We start from the raw sequence: 23,735 nt of genomic DNA on the forward strand, positions 1-23,735 counted from the left end.
CGGTTCGCTGTCCCGGGCCAATGGGGGCGGCGAGAAGCGGCGCGGGCGAGTGATGTGCTGGCCGCGGCTTCTCGCCGCCCCCATTGGCCCGGGACGGCGAACCGCGGCCAGTGGGGGCCGCAATCGGCCGAACCTGCCGCGTCAGCAGGTAAATAAAACTGGCCCGGCCCGCCAGGGTGCTTACCCTGGCGAGCCGCGTGTCGAACGTTGCCGACCCCTGTTCTAGTCCATCTCATGATATTAACTGATTATCTTAAAAGCGCACAGTCAAGATAAAACAAAAGTATTCTTACCTGTAGTAAGTAATAATACCTTGATTTAGAGATTATTGGAAAATGTCACCACGTAGCAGAAGAATATTTTAATGTCTTGATTTCGTTTGTTTTATAACCAGATCTACTTAGATTATTCAAACTAGAAAAATATTCTTCAGCTCTAAGGGCATTAATTCAATCAACTAGAACAGTCACTTTCAGTCTTTTGGAACTACGGAGAACACTGTCTCTCTTGTCTCAGGAGTCTAATTTCCTACCCATAATTTACACAGGGAAACATGCTTTATAAATATTTTCTAGCCACATTTTCATTACAAAAATTTTGTTAGCAAGTGTTGTTAGTCTTGCACAATTCTCTGAGCACTGCTTCATTGAATTATCATTCCTGGTTTCTAACTGTAATTGCGGTGAACGTAAATGATCTTCGAACTGAAATTTATCTACAAAGCTCTGATTTTGAAGAATTCCTTGGGGAACAAATTAAATTTCCCTTTGAGATTAATTTAGTTACTGTGTGGTTTATTTCCTCCAAGACACTCTAAACAGCATACGTTGTACAAGAACTTTCCCATACTAGCAAGCAATTTTTTCTTTCAAGAATGACATAGCTGGAGAGGAAGATGAGAAGCCCTGTATCAATGTATTCACAAAACAATTGATATATATACACATATGTAATAAAGGACATAAAGCATCAACCTCCTAGTGTCTAAAAAGAAATGTATTCTTACTGTATTACCTATACCTACAAAACAGATGGGGAACATTTAGAGCCAAATTCAGACCTGGTCTAAATGGGTTCAACTCCACTGACTTCAGAAGCGTTTCACCTGCTTTAACCATGTCTGACTTTGGATTCACAGGGCATAATTCAGCTAAAGCTATCAAACAACTATTTGCCATTAGCAGAATTTTATTTAACAAATGGCATCCCTACTTGCTAATTAGCTCTGGTCTACACTACGAGTTTAGGTCGAATTTAGCAGCGTTAAAATAATTTTTAAAAAATTAGATCGATTTAACCCTGCACCCGTCCACACGACAAAGCCATTTTTGTCGGGTTAAATGGCTCTTAAAATGGATTTCTGTACTCATCCCTGACGAGGGGATTAACGCTGAAATCGACCCTGCTGGGTCTAATTTGGGGTAGTGTGGACGCAACTCGATGGTATTGGCCTCTGGGAGCTATCCCAGAGTGCTCCATTGTGACTGCTCTGGACAGCACTCTCAACTCAGATGCACTGGCCAGGTAGACAGGAAAAGCCCTGTGAACTTTTGAATTTCATTTCCTGTTTGGCCACTGTGGCAAGCTGATCAGCACAGGTGACCATGCAGAGCTCATCAGCAAAGGTGACCATGGAGTCCCAGAATCGCAAAAGAGCTCCAGCATGGACCGAACGGGAGGTACTGGATCTGATCGCTGTATGGGGAGACGAATCAGTGCTATCAGAACTCCATTCTAAAAGACAAAATGCCAAAACATTTGAAAAAAATCTCCAACGGCATGAAGGACAGAGGCTATAACGGGGACCCGCAGCAGTGCCGCATGAAACTTAAGGAGCTGAGGCAAGCCTACCAAAAAACCAGAGAGGCAAACGGCTGCTCCGGGTCAGAGCCCCAGACATGCCGCTTCTATGAGGAACTGCATGCCATTCTAGGGGGTGCCCCTACAACTACCCTAGCCCTGTGCGTGGACTCCGTCAATGGATTCTCACGCAACAGGGGATGAGGAAGATGATGAGAAGGAGGAGGTTGAAAATAGCACACAGCAAGCAAGCGGAGAAACTGTTTTTCCCGACAGCCAGGAACTGTTTTACACCCTGGATCTAGTACCCTCCCAACCCACCGAAGGCAGGCTCTCAGACCTAGAAGGGACCTCTGGTGAGTGTACCTTTGTAAATATTGTACATGGTTTAAAAGCAAGTGTGTTTAATGATTAATTTGCCCTGAAGACTTGGGATGCACTCGCGAACAGTACAGCTACTGGAAAATTCTGTTAATGTGTATGGGGCTGGAGCATAAATCCTCCAGGGACATCTCAATGAAGCAATCCTGGATGTACTCCCAAAGCCTTTGCAAAAGGTTTCTGGGGAGGGCAGCCTTATTCTGTCCTCCATTTCCACGCCAGGCCAGTAGCACGTAGTCTGGAATCATTGCATAACAAAGCATGGCAGCGTATGGTCCCGGTGTTTGCTGGCATTCAAGCAACATCTGTTCTTTATCTCTCTGTGTTATCCTCAGGAGAGTGATATCATTCATGGTCACCTGGTTGAAATAGGGGAATTTTATTAAGGGGATATTCAGAGGTGGTCATTCCTGCTGGGCTGTTTGCCTGTGGCTGAACAGAAATCATCCCCGCTGTGCGCCACGTGGTGGGGGGAGGGGTGAAGCGATCATCCCAGAGAATAGGGTGGGGTGGAGGGGTTTAGTTGGGTTTGTGCTGCATGTTAACCCGAAAACCGCAGCCCCCCCTTTTAAATGGCCAACCCAACGCGTGCTTGGTATAGGACATGAGGGCGCTGCTGTTTGAAACCATTCCCACCTGGTATGAAGGTTAAAGAAGCCAAAAGACTGTGGCTTACCATGTCTGCCTGCAAGCCGAATTCTGTTGCCCACCAGCCCTGCGTGTGTGATTTCTCACACCAAATCGGCAGGCCCTCAATATAAGAGGCAAAATGCGACCTTGTAAATAAAGCACACATGCTATGTAATGTTAATAGCTTGGTTCACCGTGAAAGAGTCTACCCATTGTCTCTAAAATGTGTCTTTTTAAATACTACTCTCCCTTTTTTTCCTCCCGCAGCTGCAAATGTTTCACCGCTCCCAGTATTATCTCCAACCCAGAGGCTAGCGAAGATTAGAAGGCAAAAAAAATGCACTTGCGATGAAATGTTCTCTGAGCTCATGCAGTCCTCCCACACTGAAAGAACCCAGCAGACTGCGTGGAGGCAGACAATGTCAGACTGCAGGAAAGCACAAAATGAACCCAAGGACGGGTGGCAGGAGGAAGAGGAAAGGTGGCGGGATCAAGATGACAGGTAGTGTCAGCGTGATGAAAGGAGGCAGGAAGCAATGCTCAGGCTACTGGAGGATCAAACTGATATTCTCCGGCGTATTGCTGAGGTGCAGGACAGGCAGCAGGAACAGAGACCGCCATTGCAGTCCCTGTGTAACCAAGCGCCCTCCTCCCCAAGTTCCATAGCCTCCTCATCCAGATACCCAAGAACGCAGTGGGGGGGGGGGCTCTGGGTACCCAAACACTCCACCCCAGAGGACTGCCCAAGCAACAGAAAACTGGCATTCATTAAATAAGTTTTGAAGTGCAGTGTGGCCTTGTCCTTCCCTCCTCCACTACCCTACCCGGTGCTTCCCTTCTCCACCACCCCTCCCAGGCTACCTTGGCAGTTATCCCCCCATTTGTGTGACGAATTAATAAAGAAAGCATGAATTTGAAACAGCAATGACTTTATTGCCTCTGCAAGTGGTGATCAAAGTGGGGAAGGGAGGGCGTTTGGCTTACAGGGAAGTAGAGTGAACCAAGGGGGCGGGTTTTCATCAAGCAGAAACAAACAGAACTTTCACACCGTAGCCTGGCCAGTCATGAAACTAGTTTTCAAAGCTTCTCTGATGCGCAGCGCGCCCTGCTGCGCTTTTCTAACTGCCCTGGTGTCTGGCTGCGCATAATCAGTGGCCAGACGATTTGCCTCAACCTCCCACCCCGCCATAAACGTCTCCCCCTTACTCTCACAGATATTGTGGAGCACACAGCAAGCAGTAATAACAATGGGAATATTGGTTTCGCTGAGGTCTAACCGAGTCAGTAAACTGCACCAGAGTGCTTTTAAATGTCCAAAGGCACATTCTACCACCATTCGGCACTTGCTCAGCCTATAGTTGAACAGCTTCTGACTACTGTCCAGGCTTCATGAGCCATGGCATTAAGGGGTAAGCTGAGTCCCCAAAGATTACTATAGGCATTTCAACATCCCCAATGGTTATTTTCTGGTCTGGAAAGTAAGTCCCTTTCTGCAGCTCATCATAGAAGCAGGATGTCTGGGGCTCTGATCCAGAGCAGCCGCTTGCCTCTCTTGTTCTTTGGTAGACTTGCCTGATATTCCAGGCAGGACTGAATCGCCATTAGACGAAACTTAAAGAAGGGAATGACCTGGAGTCACACACATTTATGTCCAGGCACTCCCAACCGACTTCACCGAGGCCGGCCAGGAGCACCAATGTCTGCCCAGGAGCCCCTGACCGACCTCATTAAGGCCGTCCAGGAGGAACCAGGAGACAGCAGCAGACGGTACAATACGGCTGCTAACCATCTTCACTAACTTGCAAAGGCAAGGAGCTGCTGCTGTGTAGCACTGCAGTACCACCTCTGTAAGCAGCACCCAGGAGATGTACAGTGACAGTGAGCAGAGCAATCGACTATATCAAATGATTTCTAAAAAAAAATCAACTTATGTTAAATCGACCTAAGTTCGTAATGTAGACATACCCTTAGTCACTTTCAAACTGTAATGATAACTTCCAATTACAGGAGAGACTGTGGCTCACAAGTGTCACCCTGGGGGAGCTCTGGGAGGGATTATGCCTCAGGAGACACCATGGTTCCTCCAGGCTACCTAGGAATCAAGGGACTGTTTAAGCTGCACCACTCTTTGGATGGTGCAGCAAACTCCCCCCTGCATCACCTGGACAGTTCCATAGGTTGAAACAGAGACGGCAGGACCATGTCCCAACCCCTCTGCTATTTGCTGCTTTCTTTGGACTGACTTGCACTGCAGGGGCCCTAGAAGTGAATTTTCTCCAAGACTAAGGACTGTTAGAGGCCTAGCCCTTCCATGGAGGGGAGAGAGAAAAGGATGAGTCTGCATTATAGTCCTACTTTCCCCATCACCCAGACACAACCTGGCCTTAATATCTTTATAGCAGTATGCCTGTGACGGTGCTGCCTGTGGGAGCCAGCTGAGGTCATTCAATCAGGGTGAACTGCAAATAAAACAGGGCAGACAAACCCCAAAAGCTGGTGGATATTCCAATACTTAGGTTTACCAAACCAGCACAAAACAGCTTCTATAGTACCTCACTGGTTTCTCAGAAGTTCAAACAACACAGTTCCCTTAAAGTACCCAGCCTCAGGCCTCCATCCAGACACACCTGTCAGATATGATGATGATTACTGAAAATCTTATCTCATCATATAAAAGAAAAGGTTCTTCCAATCCCTAAGGATCAGCCACATGCCCAGGTCCAATTATAACTTAGATCTTACCCAAAATACACACTATAGTCAATTCTTGTTAACTAAACTAAAATTTATTAAAAAAAAAAAGAAAAAAGAGAGAGTGTTGGTTAAAAGATTAATATATATACAGACTTGAATTCAATTCTTGAGGTTTAGATACATAGCAGAGGTGAGCTTGTAGTTGCAAAAAGTCCTTTTAGATATAGTCCATAGGTTATAGTCCAATGTCCATATTCAGGGTGGTTCCAGTCAATGACTGGGGATCTCAATCCTTATGGCTTAAGGTTTCCCCCGTCTTGAAACCCAAAGCAGATCTGAGATGCAGAAGGATCACGTCCCAAGGTTTTTATACATTTCCAGCAGCCTTTTGGCCTGAGAAAACAATAGGCTCAACTTTCCTTCTTCTAAACATCATGACAATTAGCACAGGATAATTTATCCATTAAACAGTTCAGATACAGGTTACCACAACCTTCAAAGAGACATACAGAGAATAATACTATTTCACTCAAGTATCATCATAAATGTTAATATTCCTTCTTTGATTTTCAAATTAAAGCTATAGCAATAGACAGGACTTCTTTGCTTACATCACAAGACCTGAGCAAACACTTACCCTTCTACCTCTAACAATACAGACTTACATTTCAAAGCTCTATTCATTTACCTATCTTCCTAACCAGTCTCTACAGGTCAGACCGTGAGTTAGTTAATTCTTTCTGGCCCTATCACCTTCCACTGAGATATTATATTACACTCATAACATCACAATGCCCAACACTTTTTACCTATGTATTTGTTAACCCTTAATTTTTTCCTCCCAAATTTTCTAACTTTTATTCCCCAGATAGTATCTAACTCTCACTCCCATCTCTCAGAGAGATTGAAATACATCAGTAGGCTAACCTAGTCCAAGTAACATTGCAAAACAAATTATTGAGATGAGAAAAGAATTGAGGATCATAAACCAAAAGGTGACTTGCGGCTTACAAATATTTAACTGTTAGTCAGGGATCCCACAAAGATTTACGCACATGCTTACTGTGACTCTAAGCACCCCTGTATTTACACCCTACCTACTACTGTAATAATCTTTGTACAAAATTTGCCTTGTGAGGTATCAATTGAAAACTAACAACTCTCTGATCATTAATATTCTTGTGTGATGTATGGATATAAGCTGGAGTCATGACTAAACTATGTTTAAGCCAGGCGTATCAGGGGATGTTGGTAAACAGGTCTGCCCAAGACAAAGAAATGTGCCCGATCATCAGGCAGAGATAATTAAGGTATATTTACATATAAGCAGTAAACAGGGCCATCAAACCAACAAAGGGTGGGGGGGAATTGCCAGAAGCAGAACAATTTGCATTTTAGCAAACACCAGCGGGGGAAGAAAGAGCATGGAGCTTCCTTCACCACCAGACTCCATGTCACCTTCCTCACAGCTTGAATAAACTTTACTTTGAGTGATGACATTCAGAAGAATCCATTTCAAAGGTTTACTGGTCTATAAAGACAGGGGGCCGAACCTCAAGTGTAAGCAATTGAATCAATAGATTGTATACAACATTACTGTATTATAAAAGTGCATAGAGTGAGGTCTTTTCTGAAAGCAAATGACACTCATTTGATTAATATAATTGTGAAATGTATATATTAACACTATATGAGAGAATATGGATACTTAATGATATTATGCTTTAAAGTCTGTGACCAAACAGGGACTCCCTCCCAGTCAGCAAAGAAGGCATCCACCGGTCTCCTATGTAAATTAAGCATGGTGGAAACAAAACAATGGAAACCCCATGTATATACAAGGTGATAGGATGCCCACAGGAAAGGAAGAACAGCATGAAATCATCCTGCCTCTTGAAACAAAGTCATTGAACTTTGGAAGTTACAAGCAAGGACAGAAGCCAACTTCTTAATCCATCACTAAACAGATATCAGAGACCAGACCTCTTGCAAGCTGAGAAAGAAGGGTGCTTCAACCAAGGAGAGGTTGAAGTCTCTGGAAACTGAATATAGCTGAGAGACCTGCTTAAGCAATCTCTTTCACCTAAGAAGAGGAAGGAACCAGCACTTTTGGACTTCTGGAGAAGATTCTGACTGAGGAGGGGGTCAGACACCATCTTGCTGGAAGACTGTGGATGAGAAAAGCCATCTTGAACAAAGCCTGTCCCTTGACAGATTAAGTTTTAGACTTTTAGATGCATATTTTCACTTTTATTTGCTTGAGACCCTTTCTAATATTCCTTTTACTTGGCATCACTTAACCTATGTCCTGTTAATAAATTTGTTTTATTTTTACTATAAACCTACTCAATGCTGTGTTTGCAGGAAGGGTGTATTTAGCCAGTTAAGTTAATAAGCTGTGATGTGCTTTGGTCTCTTTAAAGGAACAAATGAACCTTGTTATTTCTCTGAACAGTCCAAGAGAGGGCTGGACATTGCAGAGCACATGGTTTGGGGAAAATTCAGGACTGGAAATATGTTGGGGCTGCAGACAGGCTGCTGGGGTCAGAGTTGCTGAACCAGGGCTGGCTGCATCACACGTAGACACTCAGCATGATCTGCATGCTTGTTTGATGACTGTGAGCATCTCAGGCTGGGAGTAACAGTACCAAGTCTTGTGAGATGCTCAGGATTGCAGGTAAGAGGTGACAACTCCTCACTGATCTGAACTGCACTCTAAACCCCATGAAATTTACCCTATGAGTAGACCCAATGACTTAAAAGGGATTACTCACAGTGTGAAAAATTAAGCACAAGTTTAAGTTTTTGCAATATAGGGGACTTCTATTGCAAACACTCTCATACCCTTTTGGCTCTACTAAATCCCCTCATATTTGGATAAATTTTACAGCTGGTATTTTCAAATGAGCATAAGGGAATTGTCCAAATCCAATTGACTTTTAATGGAATTTGAGTGCCTAACTCCCTTAAGCACATATTAGCTAAGAGCTCTAAAAAGGGTGCATTTCTCAATACAATCCTGCCTAGTTACTCCAATGAAAAAGTTGACTAACCTAGTATCAAAATATATTTAGAATGTTTGCGTAATGGCACATGCCATGAACCAAAGTTTTACTGGAATTAACCCATCACTCTTTCATCTAGACAGGAACTGGTGCTCTATAGAATATAAAGCTGGGGTGGGCAGGTGTGGGGATGCATCCTTGCCAAGCAACTTAGAGCTCATGTAAATTCAAGGTATTTTCATTCCTGCTCACCTAGAGCAGCTAAGTCATCTTCTATAGGTCTTTAAATATTAAGAGATCCATTTTAGCCTTTGTTCTCAGGGTCTTCTCTTTCCAAATTCATGCTTGTTTTCTCACACCGAAGCTAGGAACTGACATCAAATGTCTTTGGTATTATTTAACATACACATGCACACCAAAGCTACTCTCAAAAGCCTATAAAGAACAAATAGCCTTTTCTTCAAAATAATACTAATTATTTTTTTAAACTGCATATCCAATGTCCAGCTAGAAGAACAGGCAGCAGGGAGCTCACTATAAACATCTCATCCAAAGAACAGCAGCAAACTCTACCATCATACATGACTGTGTAAATCCTTAAGCCTTTGACCTTCAGACTCAAAGGAAAGCATGCTACCAACTGAACCTGTTTGGCACTTGATACACAGGCACATAATTAAGCAATAACTGATATCTGGTTGTCCCTCTGTGGCAGATATAATAGCAGGAAACCTAATAATAAACTAAAAATATTAAATTGGCTGGTGCAAAATGTTACTATGTATAATAAAATAGTGCAAGTTAACAAAGCAAAAGTCTCTATTTTATGGCATAGGAAGGGGAATTTTTCCTTTATGTTACAAAGGAGAGATGCGAACACAAGCTGTGATTACTTTGAATGGCCACCACAGAGGGAAATAATGAGAACAAAAATAATGAGACCATGTTATTTTTCATCACTATGTATAGTACCTCTGCAGTGGGGAGAAACAGATCATTGTGGGAAGGAAAAGAGAAGGACATTTTTTTTAATGTAATTTTATTATTTGGTGACTCATTGTGAAGCAAGTAGTTTCACAATGAGAAGTAAGTTGGGGCTACCAAGTTACTTAATACTGAAGTAATATTACAAAGTATTACATAGTTTTTAATACTTAGCAACACTAATATCCGATATCAGCTACATACAGAGCCAAACTAACATACTCATATTATTCATTTTCCAATGAGCAAAGAAATTTGAAACTGGTCTTTTATACTTGAAGGGACTTTTGGTTTGTCCACACTTGAAACACTACAGCTACAGCACTGCAACTGTACCACTGTAGCGCTTCAGTGTAGACACACTACAGCAATGGGAGGGGTTCTCCCATTGGCATAGTTAATCCACCTCCCCAAGAGACAGTAGTTAAATCAATATTATTACAAAGCAAATGGTGGTAGCAAAGAAGGGAAAAGATTACAAAATCTGCTGTGCACTGAAAGCATATAGGTATGCGTGTTTTATTCCAATGAAAACAAGAATTTGGGTTATTTAAACATTCTCAGGCAGTGTTGTAAACCCAACAACAACATATTGTGACAGTGTATGGGAATTTATATAGTGAAACTGACTAGCTGAAACAAGAATGAAATGCGCAGTCTCTTTTCAATGTCCAAAAAAAAAAGAAAAAAGATTTTATTTATTTGAATTTTTGCAAACAACAATAAAAGAGTACCCATCCAGTACTCTGGTATCTTTAACAAGCTTTGTAACATACACTAATAAATGTACACAATGAGATCAGGAAGTAAACTTTCTTATCTCTGTGGCTAACACCTTAGTGTTCAAACTGAAATAATGTTGCAAATTCAAATTACTTTTCACCATATGAAAAGTGTTTTCAGACATGATTTATATGCTGACACCATGCCTTTAAACATTCTGCAATGAATATACCATGATAAGCTAATTCGACTGAAGTAAATCACTACTAGCAAGGGACTCAGATAATTAGTGTCACAGACTCACTATTCATCAAGAATGAGCCCTAAGATCTCATATTATTTTAAGAACCCTAATGATAACACCAAGGAAAGCTGATTGTGTTATACGTGCACAGGATAACTCACAGCTCCAGAGTGAACACAATGCTGTAAGTCCCATAAGGGGCACTCATGTCTTAATTAAACTGTGATGGTGTTGCCTGAGCAATATACAGTTCCTGAATGGTACCAGAGCCCTAAGGGAGAATCATGATTTCGTATACCTTCCAGGATTCCCCGTTATCTGTAATTTTAGACTTTTTCATTTATAAGCAAGTAGCGGCATTGTGCATAAAGAACACAAGTATAACTGGAATTTTTGCATGTGCATGCAAGACAGAATTGTTTAAAAGTGCATTAAAATGGCAACTTCTTACTCAATAGATCAACTTCCTGTATGTATTCAGGACAATATCTGGGATAAAATAAATTCATACTAATTTTACCTTCTGCCAGCCCTACAGCATCAATACAGTTCAACAAGAGAGATAGCTGGATTCTATCAGCTCATGTATCATCAACAGAAATCTTAACTAAGTTCCAACTCCAATGGTGTTGTCCAGGTGCAAGTGAGGGCAGAATGTGGCCTGTAAACTTTTACAGTATATGACCATGTACAAGTCATTAAAGAATAAAGCTAAACTCTCAGATCCCAGGTTGCACGGGGAGGGCTGACTGTTAAATCCTCTATTATCTTGTAAACTAAGCATATCTGATCCACAAATTATTGAGAGGCAGAGGAAACATAGAAATGTATTATGCCATTTTTGCAGTGAGTTTTCAGAGCAGAAGACCACTTTACACCATTAGTTTACAGTAGTATTACCACTCTCAGTATTACTGGGGGATAGGTATTACCAGCTTTTCTTTTTAGATTTGAAAAGAAAGAAATATAATAATGGAATCAGCAAAAGATGTGGGGTGAGGAAAAGTTTTGGAGAGGGAGCTCATGAACGTTGGACTGCTGATTGCAGTTTATTCTATTGAACAAAACACTCCTGCTCCTTTTTTTATATTCTTACCACTTGAGAACATTATTTCACACACAACTAGCATATTCCAAAAAGTGCACAAAGTCACCCAGGTTGTAAAACTTACTTTTGGACATGAGGAATGCATACCCAAAGCCTCTTGTGAAATTATTCACCCTTGTAGCAGATTCCTCCAGACCCAATTCCCTCTCATGCCGACAAATCTAAAAACTAATTTATGCTCCCCAAGCTGGTTTATGGGCAGGGAGGCTGCATTTGCCAGTTGATTTTCCAGTCAGACACTATCCTAATATCAGGATTCGGTCTTTAGGAAGTTTTTAGTTGCTCTGGGGTCCATTTCTGCAACACCATCCCCATTGTTCCAATGAATAGACCAGAAACATGGGCTCTCCTGCAAATTAGACGAAGAGGCAGATCCATCCCCCTGAATGACTAATTCCTTACTCTCCTGCATAGGTGCTGGGGGGCCTTGGTAGTATCTTGTATGCCAGGCACACAAGTTACTGCAAGTCTTCTGCCATTTCAGGTGGGATTTCTTCTTTCCCTCTCCTTTTTGCTCTTAGCTGTGCCTGGCCAACTCAGATAGATGGCTAGCACCAAACTGCATGCTGAGGGCTCATTTCATAACTCAGACTGTTTTCTGGGATAAGTTCTGCAGCACAGTCAGAGTTGGGCCACCCAAGTTAGCTGCTAGTAAACCCCCTTTCTGTCCCTCATCCTAGTCACTCATTTGAGCTATAATGTTGAATTGAGCAAAATAAGTGCCCCTGGGAGTTTTTTTCTCAAAGATATGGGCTTTTGCTTTATCTGAGCTGGGACAGCCAGACCCCTCTCTCTCTCTGGGCCTCTGCTGTTTACAAATGGGGTAGAAAACTGTTGTAAATGTCTGGTCTTATCCAAGTTCTCTGGCTGGTTCAATTCCTCATTCAGGCGGCTGCCTTCCACTGTGGTCTGACCCTTTGATTTCCTTCTGGAGTTGATTTTCAGCTCCTTAAGTCCTTTCTGCAACTCATCTTGGTTAGCAAGTTCCAGATTGCCTAAAGCTTGCTTGGTCTCCACTATTTCATGGAAAACCTTCTGGTCTATAGCAGTGAGATTGCTGGTCACCTCATCAATCTGTTTTACCATTCCAGACCAGGAGTTTTGCAGCTAAGCTTCCCAATCTATGCAGATACTTTATAGTTGTTGATCCAGAGATTTCACCTCTGCCTGCAAGTCATCTCTCAGCCCTTTCTGGCAAACCTCCAGCTATACTTTAATTCCTTTTGTGAAGTCTCCAGCTCCTCTTTTAGGTCTTGCTTTAAATCACACTGGCCATTTTTGATTTCTACAAGCACCTCCATTTTCAGTTCTCACCTTGAAAACTGAACCCCACTGCTAACATCAATGTTGCCCCTTTTTTGACCCAAGTGGCTAGTCAAAATTTGGGGTCCTAGGGATGGTCCAGTTAGGAGGAGAAATTGGTGGAGTCTGGTATTTTCTCTGATGTAATCTTGTTTGTTTACATGGAATGTACTAACTCTTTCTTCTGCAAATGCAGCAGGAACCAAAACAAAAAGAACCAATTTCTTTGCTTACAGCCCTAAGCCACTTTAGCCAGCACCAAACCCAAAAACTCTCTCTAGCTTCTTCCGGCATCATATACTGTACTCACAGTCTGCTGCTTTGCTTTCTTCCTCCTCAGTCTCTCTCAGCTTTTGTGTTCCCTCACTCACTCACACATCCACTGGGTATTGTGACCATGGGTGGATGTGTAACTCCCTACTCACCTGGTGCTAGTTTCTGAGCAGACTCTGTAAGGGCTTGTTTTAGGTGTGGCCCTTTGAGTATCTCTTACAACAATCTTAAGCAAAAGGAGCATACACACTGCAGTTTTAATGAGGTTTTAACACTACCTATAACAAGGTTTCACCCAGCTCTTAACACTGCAATGGAAATACATCACACAAGAATGGCTATAGAAGAGAAATTAAATATTGCAATAAGGGGAAAAGGTTCAAAAATACTAATGAAACATATGAATGAAGACTTAGAAACCATTACAGTCAGATATGAGAACATTCACTCTTTAGTTTAATGGAAGTTTGGGGGATTTGCTAAATGGATAATTAAGAACAAACTATTTCATTTGACAGTAGTGTATATCTTGGAGTTGTTTGCTTGGCCAAATGCAAAATGGTTTTGTTAAAATGAGAATACAAATTCAAAATAATGTAATGATAGGCATTCTTCTAATAACATTTTAAAGTTTGGCTAGAGGGGGTTCTGTTTCCCATCTTTTCTTTTTATGCTTTCTGTTTTTTTTTTTTTTTATGTTTTATGTTTCTTCCTTGTCCAGAAAACCTTCACAGATATATAATGTGCCAGGTACTCTGACCCTTATATGTTGAAAATACACTGCCTGACATATGAAGGAGTAATATTCTTAACTATGGGATGTCATTTTGTTCCTGTACAATCCAAGTTCTTAATTCCTGTATAGCGTTAACATTTGTCTGTTTATAGCCTTTGCAGTGGTTCTCAAACTTCTCCAAAATGAAATCTCCCTCCCATCTAACTGGAAAGGGCAGGACAATTGCATTCCCCAAGGTTGAACATATATGTCTATGGGTATATCTTCACTGGCACTGGGAGCAAGCCTCACAGCCTGGATAGAGACTCATGCTAGTGCGGCTCGAGCTAGCACACTAAAAATATCAATGAAGACATTCAACTTGGGCAGATGTTTAGGTTCTCATGCCCATCTGACTCCCCTAGGTTTGAGAGCCCAAGCTCCAGTCCAAGCCACAATGTCCATACTGCTATTTTTAGCACATTAGTTCAAGTCCTGCTAGCACAAGTCTATCTACCCAGCCTGGGAGGCTGGCATCTAGCTGCCGCACTGACATACCATTCATTAGAGCATTCACAGGTTCTGCTTAGTACTAAAACACGAAATTTAGGATCTGCTTATTTTGAATGTTCTAAAGGGCATTAATAATAACAACAATGGAAATATTTATGAAAAGTTAAGGGAAAGAGAGAGAAAGCAAAACAGCCAAATGCATTATATTTCAGCCTCTAAAAGTGGAACATCAACTAACTGAACAATATAAAATTGTCATAAGCTTCCTGTGTAAGTGAAAATATATCTCACTACTTGACAATTAATGGAATTATGCAACCAGATTAAAAACCATTGTGGAACAGTTGGAGTTGGTGGTTTTTCCAGGAAGTATTGAAACTATTAATCTTGGTAAATTCATTCTAGTTTGAGTTATAGATTTAGTTCTTTTACAGTCAACTATCTATTAATGAAAATTAGGTTTCTCCTTTCCTATCCTTTCAAGAGACCTACCATACTTACTTTTCTTCGTTCTTTGTTTACTTTCTAAGTTTTGTAATTTCTCTGGCTTGATCTGTTCATTTTATGTAATGTTTTGTTGTTCTGGGCCTCTAAGTTCAAGACAGTGTTCTACTTTTAAAGGAACAGAAAAAAGTCACAATTTTGCATAATATATCCAAATATTTGCTTGGCAATTTGAACCACGGCCTTAAAGTCCATCGTTAAAGAGTCACGTATCAAGACAGTTAGGCTCAAATGCATGTTTAGGCTCAAACTCTATTTATTACACTCTATCTCTTTGTCTAAAAATCTTTGCATATTTCATTTAAAAAACAGTCACCAATCATTGCAGCAGTGAGCGATTTAAAAAGCTATCAAAATTGTACAGGTTCTGGGTATACATTTATGTACATGCACTGTTAGAAATGGAGGACTCCCTGGAAGAGGACATGTATTCACCTGAAATCACCATACCATTTGGCTCCCCACTATCGGATACCTATAAAATTGTGAAATAGGATTTTCCACAGCCTAACGTTTAGATGAGTCCTTTTGTTAGGTATGAATGCCTGATCAGTTATCCTAAAATAATTTCTGCAAAACATAAAGCCCTTTCTAATGATAGTAGAATAATCACAGTTCTGTGTTTGGGTTCAAGTTATTCTTTTTTTAAGAATCCAATATATTCAAAATAATTTTTTTAAATGATTGGGGCTGTCTAACAAGTTCCTCGACAGTTTAGACTAATGTATAGGTTTGATATGTGCCTTTGCTTGTAAATTACTGTTCATTTGAAGGAGGGCTGCAAGGTAAACCACTGAGAAAAGATGAAAGTAAAACCAACGTAGATTTCTAACATTTCAGGTTTTTTCTAGTTTACCAAATAACTAGAATTGCCAAATGCAGAAAGCATTTCGCACAATACACAGGATAATGCTTGTCTGACTGCTTGCAGGTATTTAGAGCTCAACTGCTTGGAAAGGAATAATTATTACTTACACTGTGAACTGATTTGCATCACTTGATTATATTTTGGAGGGCAGGGAGTTTTTTTCTAAGTGTAGTTATTTGTAATAAATCTCTGACAAACAGTCACTATAGTGATGTCTCAAAACAAACAAATAACAGCTAATAATGAAAAACCTATATCGAAAACAAATTACTGATACTTTCCATGACTAATTCAGACCTGTCATCCTGCTTGTCATTTTTAAAATTAGGTCAGTCAACAATTAATTTTAAATTGCAAACATAACAATGAAAGGAAAGACAAATGCCAGATTGGTAAATCTGGCTATCCTGTTGAAAAATTAAACTTAATTTTTAAAAGTACCAAAGAAACCACAACTTTCCGAAATAAAATCAGGACTGTGCCATCAAACCTGGATTTTTACAATACCATGAAAGAGTTTTTATTTTAATCATTTTCATATCAGCTATTTTCTGAATGAAAAATACTCTAGCATCTGTGAACCTGGATTTCCAAAAAGGAACTGTAGTGTTCCATTATGTCATTTACTTCAAATGCAGAAGAGTCAGGACAGGATTTCAAAACTTTAACACAATATATTACTATAAAGGACAATAGGGAGTAGGTGGGCTAAACATTATGGTCGATGATCTATTAGGAAAAAAACAAGGACAAATAAATGTACCAATTTAATAACTATGCCCTCAAAAAAAAAAATCTTTGTTGTGTAGTAGTGACACTCTACAATCAAAAGAGGTTGCTACAATGACATGTATTTATAGTTATCAATATATTATTTCAGAAACACTAAGCTGAGGAAGCTACAGTCCATGGGGAGGATAGGAAATAATTTATTGCATATGTGAAGATTAGAGGAGTCTGAGAGTTACAACACGTATGTATGCGTGCATTGAATACTCTCTCTCTTGGGAATGATCAGCTCTCCTCCTCCTATAAAAGTGAAAATATTCCTATACACTATGAATGCCCCGTGGATGGCAGTGCACAGAAGTCAATCAGTGCTGAGTGACGGGGTTAATGTTTCACTCTTCACAGGAGTCCACTGGGTTCTATGAGATGTTACTCGTAGCAGGCTCATGTTTTTAGATTAAATCCATGTGTGTACTGTAAGTAGGTCAACTCTTCCTCAGGTGATATTGATATGAATACTTGTTACTATAATGAAATTGCCATTAGTAGACAAAGAAATTACTTCCCTAAATTTAATTAAACAGAAAAGTAGAGTCAGCTTGGGTATTTAACGTCCCCTGTCAAAGATTTCCAGCTCAACTGTGTAGACCCAGGAAGTTCAAATAAGACGTTTGACTACTTATCTGAACCAAACCTCTAAAACTTTTGGGATTTTCCCAACATTACTGAAAACTCTCCATTCATTTATGTGTGAATATACCCCTTACTGTGCAGGGTTTCAATGCTGAATATGCATTATACTCACAGCATACTGAAATTTTTCATTATGTTCAGGATCATTGGCTTTCACCCTCCGCTCCTCCTCTGAAAAAAAGAAAAAAAAAACATAGTAGTTTAGGAGACCAAACAGAGCTAAGAACAAAAGTCTAAGAGATCAGTATATAAACAACACTTTGTTTACTTTTAGGAGCATTGAATGCAGTAAAAAAATTCTCTATTAAAGTCCCAATATAGTTCAACTTTTAAAAACCTAATCTTCAGACACTTTAGATAGGTCAATATTAAAGAGAGAGATTTTTTATTTTGCAGTTTCCAGGAATTACTGTTTCAAATTTAATCCCAGATCTCTCCAGGCCTGCAGTGCTACAAACCAAAATGTGCAGCCAAGTAATTTTAATTTCACAAAATCCAATAATCCTCTCACAGAGAAAGTGACAGTGCATTCTGCTGTCACGTAAAAGCATATGCTTAATACGCCACATTAGTATTCTCATGCTTGACTAAAGAGGCAAAATGCACTGGTGAGATTATGGGCTAAATTATGTCTCTTCCTTAAGGAGTTCACTTAACAGAAGCACAGGAAGCCCCTCTCCCAACACAGGAGGCAACCATAAAATGGCTTTCTGATTATCTGACTGCAAGGGGTGGAGAGTAATATTATATACACACCCCAGAAGGGGTCATGTCTAAGTAACTAGGAACATCACCAGTGCATTCTTCCCTGTCCACTGGCTACGACCAGAAGGGCAGTGAAGGATGTCAGGGAGAGAGGAAGAGATTTTAAGGAGTATATTTTATTTTTAAGATGTATAACAAGTTAGTGCTGAGCATGTTTCCCCCTGCAGTGCAGAGACAATATGACAGATTGTACTCTACTCTACCAGATTAATTTTATAACCACATGCTAATTTATTGAACAGACCATTATTCAAATGATAATAGATAAAAGATATAATAGTTTAAATGTAAGCAAATCATTTCACTCCTGTTAGAACAAGTTCAGTATATAATACCTATTCTCTAGATGTCAGATAGTTAATGGTTTCACCCTATGTATTTCCACTGAAAACTCCAGGAAATAGAGGTTTGTGTAATTATTATAATTTTCCATCTACAGTAGAGTCTTCAATATACATATCAGTCCAACGGTTGGATAAACTCATATTCACTAGATTTCATACTCGATGATAGATAATTATGATTTGTTTCCTGATACTTTCTACCTTTATTATTTGTATTACTGACACCCCCGTAGTTCATCAGGAGGATTGAAACCTTTAGATGCACCACACAAACCTCTGCCACTTGATCTAATGGCATAACCTATAGCAGTCATAGGTTGTCATCTTCTATGTGGACCAGCCCTAGAGGGCAATGAAGCACAAACTATGCTCATGGGTTTCACAGATATCGGAGGACAGCAGTGGGATAGTGAGACACAGGAATCTTGGGTTCCACCCCAGGCTCTGGAGGAAAGTGTGCTCTAGTTGGCAGATTCTTCTGCCCATTCTCAGTGGGGAGGTCACTGAGCACTGGAGAGACAAACTCCCTGGTCTCAGTTCTAGTGCCTAGCCCCACCTTGGCCTGGAGCAGCTGGAGGCAGCAATAATAGAGGAAGTCCAGCTTTATCCCTTTTTCCCTGAGCAGGAGCATGCTCAGTCACTCTGTGGGAATTATGCATGCACAATCCAGCCAGAGGTAGAAGCCGTGAGGGGATGAAGCATGCTCAGTTGCTCTGGGAGAATGGCACACACAGTCTGTTCAGCACTAGGAGTTGTGAGAGGCTCAAGCATATTCAATGAGGATGGACTCTTCAGAGATTTAAGCTGTTGAAATCAAAGAAGTCTCTCTAATCACATGCAAAATACAATCTTTCAAAACCTTACAGTTTAGCCAAATTTGAGCAGATTTTTAACAGCAATGGCACAAAGGCCACCCCATGCCAAATTTTAAGTCTCAGCTTCAAAACATTTAAAAGAGAATACTAGGATTTTTTTAACATGGGCAAAACAATGTGTCTTTCCTTAACCACTTCCTCACAAACAGCTCAACTATTTTGGCTGATATTTTCAAAACAAAATTCAGCCTGAGGCAAACATCAAGCATGGAAAATGTCAACCCAAACAATTAAAGTTTGGCAAAGTTAGAGGCAACTGAAAACAGAGTCTTACAATGGGAAGAGTCAGGCAACCTTAATAATAGGCAGCACTACCAGCCCTACCTATAATTTAAGGCGTTACAACTCATTATATTAGGTTAGTTATTCTTCTCACTTTAACAGGATGATATTGTGATACTGGCAAACAAGATGCCAGCTCATGCCAAAATCACCATGTCTCAACTGAACACTAACAAATACATAGCTGGAATCAATCTGACTCATCTGTGTGTTAGTATTGTTAAAAACAGGTATAAGAATTATGAGAACATGCTTAGTGTTTAGACTTTATTGGATGCTTGTGAATTGCTGCATGCATTAATCTCACACATAACATCAGTATCCCATATTCTAAGGTAATATTTGAGCAGTTGTATTGTAAGCTTCTGTGACTATCAGACAGGAGACACACATTAATTAGTGTGAACTGCTGATTTGTAACAGAAGGGGTTACATCGACATCCCAACAGAAAGGTCCATCGACATCAGGTGGACTATTGTGGGATGTTAAAGAGTACAAAGGATTTTGGGTTAGCCCTAAAGGACATCTAGAGCTTGCTTATTAAAGAAGCTTCTATTACCTTTTGAAACTTAAGGTTGTAACTGATTTGTGTATATATATATATATATATATATACACAAATATATAAATATATTATATATAAATATTTATATATATATATATGTTTACTGCTTTAACCTTGTAAATAAGTCTCTTATTTTCTTTTCTTATTTGTGATAGGGTGCTAAGCAGTCTGTCACTCCAGCTCCAATTAAGGGAGGTGAATTGGAGTTCGCAATACCACCTGGCCCTGATTGGGGAAGCTTAAACAGCTGCTGCCTCATCAGGCTGAGACTGGATGAGAGCCCCAGGGGAAGGAAGCCAGGGCGGAGCTGGAAAGAGGAAAGCTGCAGTAGAGGAAAGGCAATGAGGGGAAGCAGAAAGAGATAGCTTGCCCCCTCTCTCCTGCCAGTGGACTGAAGAAGGGGACTACGTGTATGGTGGAAAGGTGGTGGGAGAACAGCCTGTAAATAAAAGCACCAGGTGGGTGGGTACTGCACCAAAAGGTCTCTATGTGACTTTCTCAGCCCAGCGGGGGCAGGAGCCAGGAGGGCCTTGCAGGGATGCTGCTACACTATTTAATAAATCTTCATATATTTTATTATAGGACAGGCTACAAGCATTGTCTTTAGTGTGAGATCTAAGGTGCAATTGACCTGGGTTAAGTGACTGGTCCTTTGGGACTGGGAGTAACCTGAATATTGCTAAAAGAACAGGAGTACTTGTGGCACCTTAGAGACTAACAAATTTATTAGAGCATAAGCTTTCGTGGGATACTGCCTACTTCTTCAGATGCATATAGAGTGGAACATATATTAAGGAGATATATATACACACATACAGAGAGCATGAACAGGTGGGAGTTGTCTTACCAACTCTGAGAGGCCAATTAAGTAAGAGAAAAAAAATTTTTTGAAGTGATAATCAAGCTAGCCCAGTACCTGAATACTGTTGTGATTCTATCACAAAGGTAGACTCACTGGCTGGTGAGACTGATCAGAATACTCAAGGGGACTGTCTGTGACTCCATGTTAGGGCTGTTATAGTGTCTGAGGAGTTTACACTGGATAACTGGTTGGCAAAATCTAAGTATAGAACTCACAGCCCATTTGAGGTTTGTGCCCTGCTTCGGACACTCACCAACAGCATTACAGATATGCTACATTTAAAAAAAAAATAACAAAGTTCTGTCATATTGGACAGATGCTTCTTTGTACTGTTGATAATCTGACTCAAATGATTTCATCTCCCACAGGATGCCCACAACAGCCAATTAACTTCTTCTGGTCACAACTGGTTTATCATTAACAGAAGTGTTTCAAGCTCAATACATTTCTTTAATCAGCATAGACACTTTTAAAAAAACATGCCAAGACCTGTATATAAGAGAAAAGTAACCTCAGCTCTAAAAGGAAACAAAAAAATGTAGATTAACACACTTTAATCCAATAACAAAGCAAATATATGGGTACAATCTGAAGAAAGTCGAAACTGTCTAAACTTAATTACTAAACCAAGATCAAACTGAATAGTCCTAACCCTTAGCCAATGTATTTTAAAGTCAGACAAAACAAGACTTCCTCCACGAGAGAAACTAATTAATAATGTATCAATAAAAAAATTAAACCTCTGAGGGATATACTTCCACAGCCCATACAATAGAAGTAGTATTAAGCTTCCCTGTGCACTAAAACGGGGAACAGTAGAACCTCAGAGTTATGAACACCTTAAAAATGGAGGTCGTTCATTAACTCTGAAACGTTCGTTGTGACAGGCTGGATCACAGAACCCCCTTGGGAGCTGCGACCTAATGTGCAAAGACTACCCCTGCTTCTGTTTTCCTTGCCAGCTCAGGACTCCAGCACCCTGTCTTGCTGAGCCAGACACTTCCGTCTGCTCCAACACAGACCCAGGGTCTGAATCTTGTCCCAAAGCTGCAAGTTTACCTGAAAACAGCTCACAGAAGTGTGCTTGTCTTTAGCACGTAAATGCCCAACTCTCAATCAGGTCTAAACCCAGATAAATCCGTTTTACCCTGCATAAAGCTTATGCAGGGCAAACACATAAATTGTTCACCCTCTATAACACTGATAGAGAGATATGCACAGTTGTTTGCTCCCCCAGGTATTAATACATACTCTGAGTAAATTACTAAATAAAAAGTGATCTTATTAAATACAGACAGTAGGATTTAAGTGGTTCCAAGTAGTAACAGACAGAACAAAGTAAGTCACCAAGTGAAATAAAATAAAATGCGCAAATCTATGTCTAATCAAACTAAATACAGATAAGTTCCTCACCAGTTCCAGAATGCTCCCTTTTACAGGCTAATCTCCTTTTAGCCTGTGTCCAGCAATCACTCACACCCCCTGTAGTTACTGTCGTTTGTTCTAGTTCCCTTCGAGTATCCTGGGGGGGGGGGGAGGTGGAGAGGCTCCTTCCTTAGCCAGCTCAAGACCAAAATGGAGGGGTCTCCCACTGGTTTAAATAGACTCTCTCTTGTGGGTGGAGACCCCCCTCCTCCCTCCTATGCAAAGTCCAGCTCCAAGATGGAGTTCTGGAGTCACCTGGGCAAGTCACATGTCCCTGCATGACTCAGTCTTTACAGGCTGAAGCCATTGTTCACATGGTATCTTGCATGTCTCCAGGAAGACTTCTTATGTGGATTGGAGCATTCCAAGATGCATTGTTCTCCAAGTGTTTCCTGATCAGGTACTTAACCTGGCGAATTCCTTCCTAAAGAAGGTTTCAGAGTAGCAGCTGTGTTAGTCTGTATCCGCAAAAAGAACAGAGTACTTGTGGCACCTTAGAGACTAACAAATTTATTAGAGCATAAGCTTTCGTGGGCTACTGCCCACTTCTTCGGATTCTTCTTCTTATGCATCCGAAGAAGTGGGCAGTAGCCCACGAAAGCTTAAGCTCTAATAAATTTGTTAGTCTCTAAGGTGCCACAAGTACTCTGTTCTTTTTCCTAAAGAAGCTGACCAAATGCCTCCCAAAGCTTACTTAGAAACCAAGCAAGCATACAGCCCAAGTAGAAAACCTCAAGTAGAAAATGATATATATGTACAAATAGGATGAATAGATATAGTAGACCATAAACTTTACGGAGATATATTACATAGCACAGGCAGCACAAAACATATTCCAGTTATGTCATACATACATTTAGAAGCATCCCCCACCCCATAAAGCCTTATGGGGTACACTGTCACATTCGTAACTCTGAACAAAACATTATGGTTGTTCTTTCAAAAGTTTACAGCTGAACATTGACTTAATACAGCTTTGAAACTTTACTATGCAGAAGAAAAATGCTGCTTTTAATCATCTTACTTTAAATGAAACAAGCACAGAAAACAGTTTCCTTACCATGTCAAATCTTTTTTTTTAAACTTTCCCTTTATTTTTTTAATAGTTTACATTGAACATAGCACTGTACTTGCTTTTCTTTTTGTCTCTGCTGCTGCCTGATTGCGTACTTCCCGTTCCAAATGAGGTCTGTGGTTGACCTGTCAGTTCATAACTCTGGTGTTCGTAACTCTGAGGTTCTACTGTATACCTATTAGTTCAGTCAGAGTTTTCAGTTAGAAAAATGACATTTCTACATCCTGAACGGCTCTGCAGGCTGCAGATCTTTGCTAGTCTGGGGATATTAATTTGTATAATATGCAGGAAAAAAAAACCTATCTAGCTGAGGATAGGTCAATTTAAAATGCAAAAAGACACAGCACACTTCACCATTACACTTCAGACAGAACA

General features: G+C 40.5%; 1 protein-coding gene across 1 annotated transcript in view; it reads right to left on the minus strand.

Moving 5' to 3' along the window:
* The window catches only part of ATP8B4 (ATPase phospholipid transporting 8B4 (putative)), a 201,471-nt gene that overhangs the window by 143,203 nt on the left and 34,533 nt on the right, over positions 1-23,735 (minus strand). Inside the window, 1 exon segment of the mRNA XM_034784937.1 lies at positions 17,279-17,337. Within this exon segment, the coding sequence (XP_034640828.1) occupies positions 17,279-17,337 (59 nt within the window).

This window comes from Trachemys scripta, chromosome 10 (assembly GCF_013100865.1).
Source record: "Trachemys scripta elegans isolate TJP31775 chromosome 10, CAS_Tse_1.0, whole genome shotgun sequence".
Classification (NCBI taxonomy): domain Eukaryota; kingdom Metazoa; phylum Chordata; order Testudines; family Emydidae; genus Trachemys; species Trachemys scripta.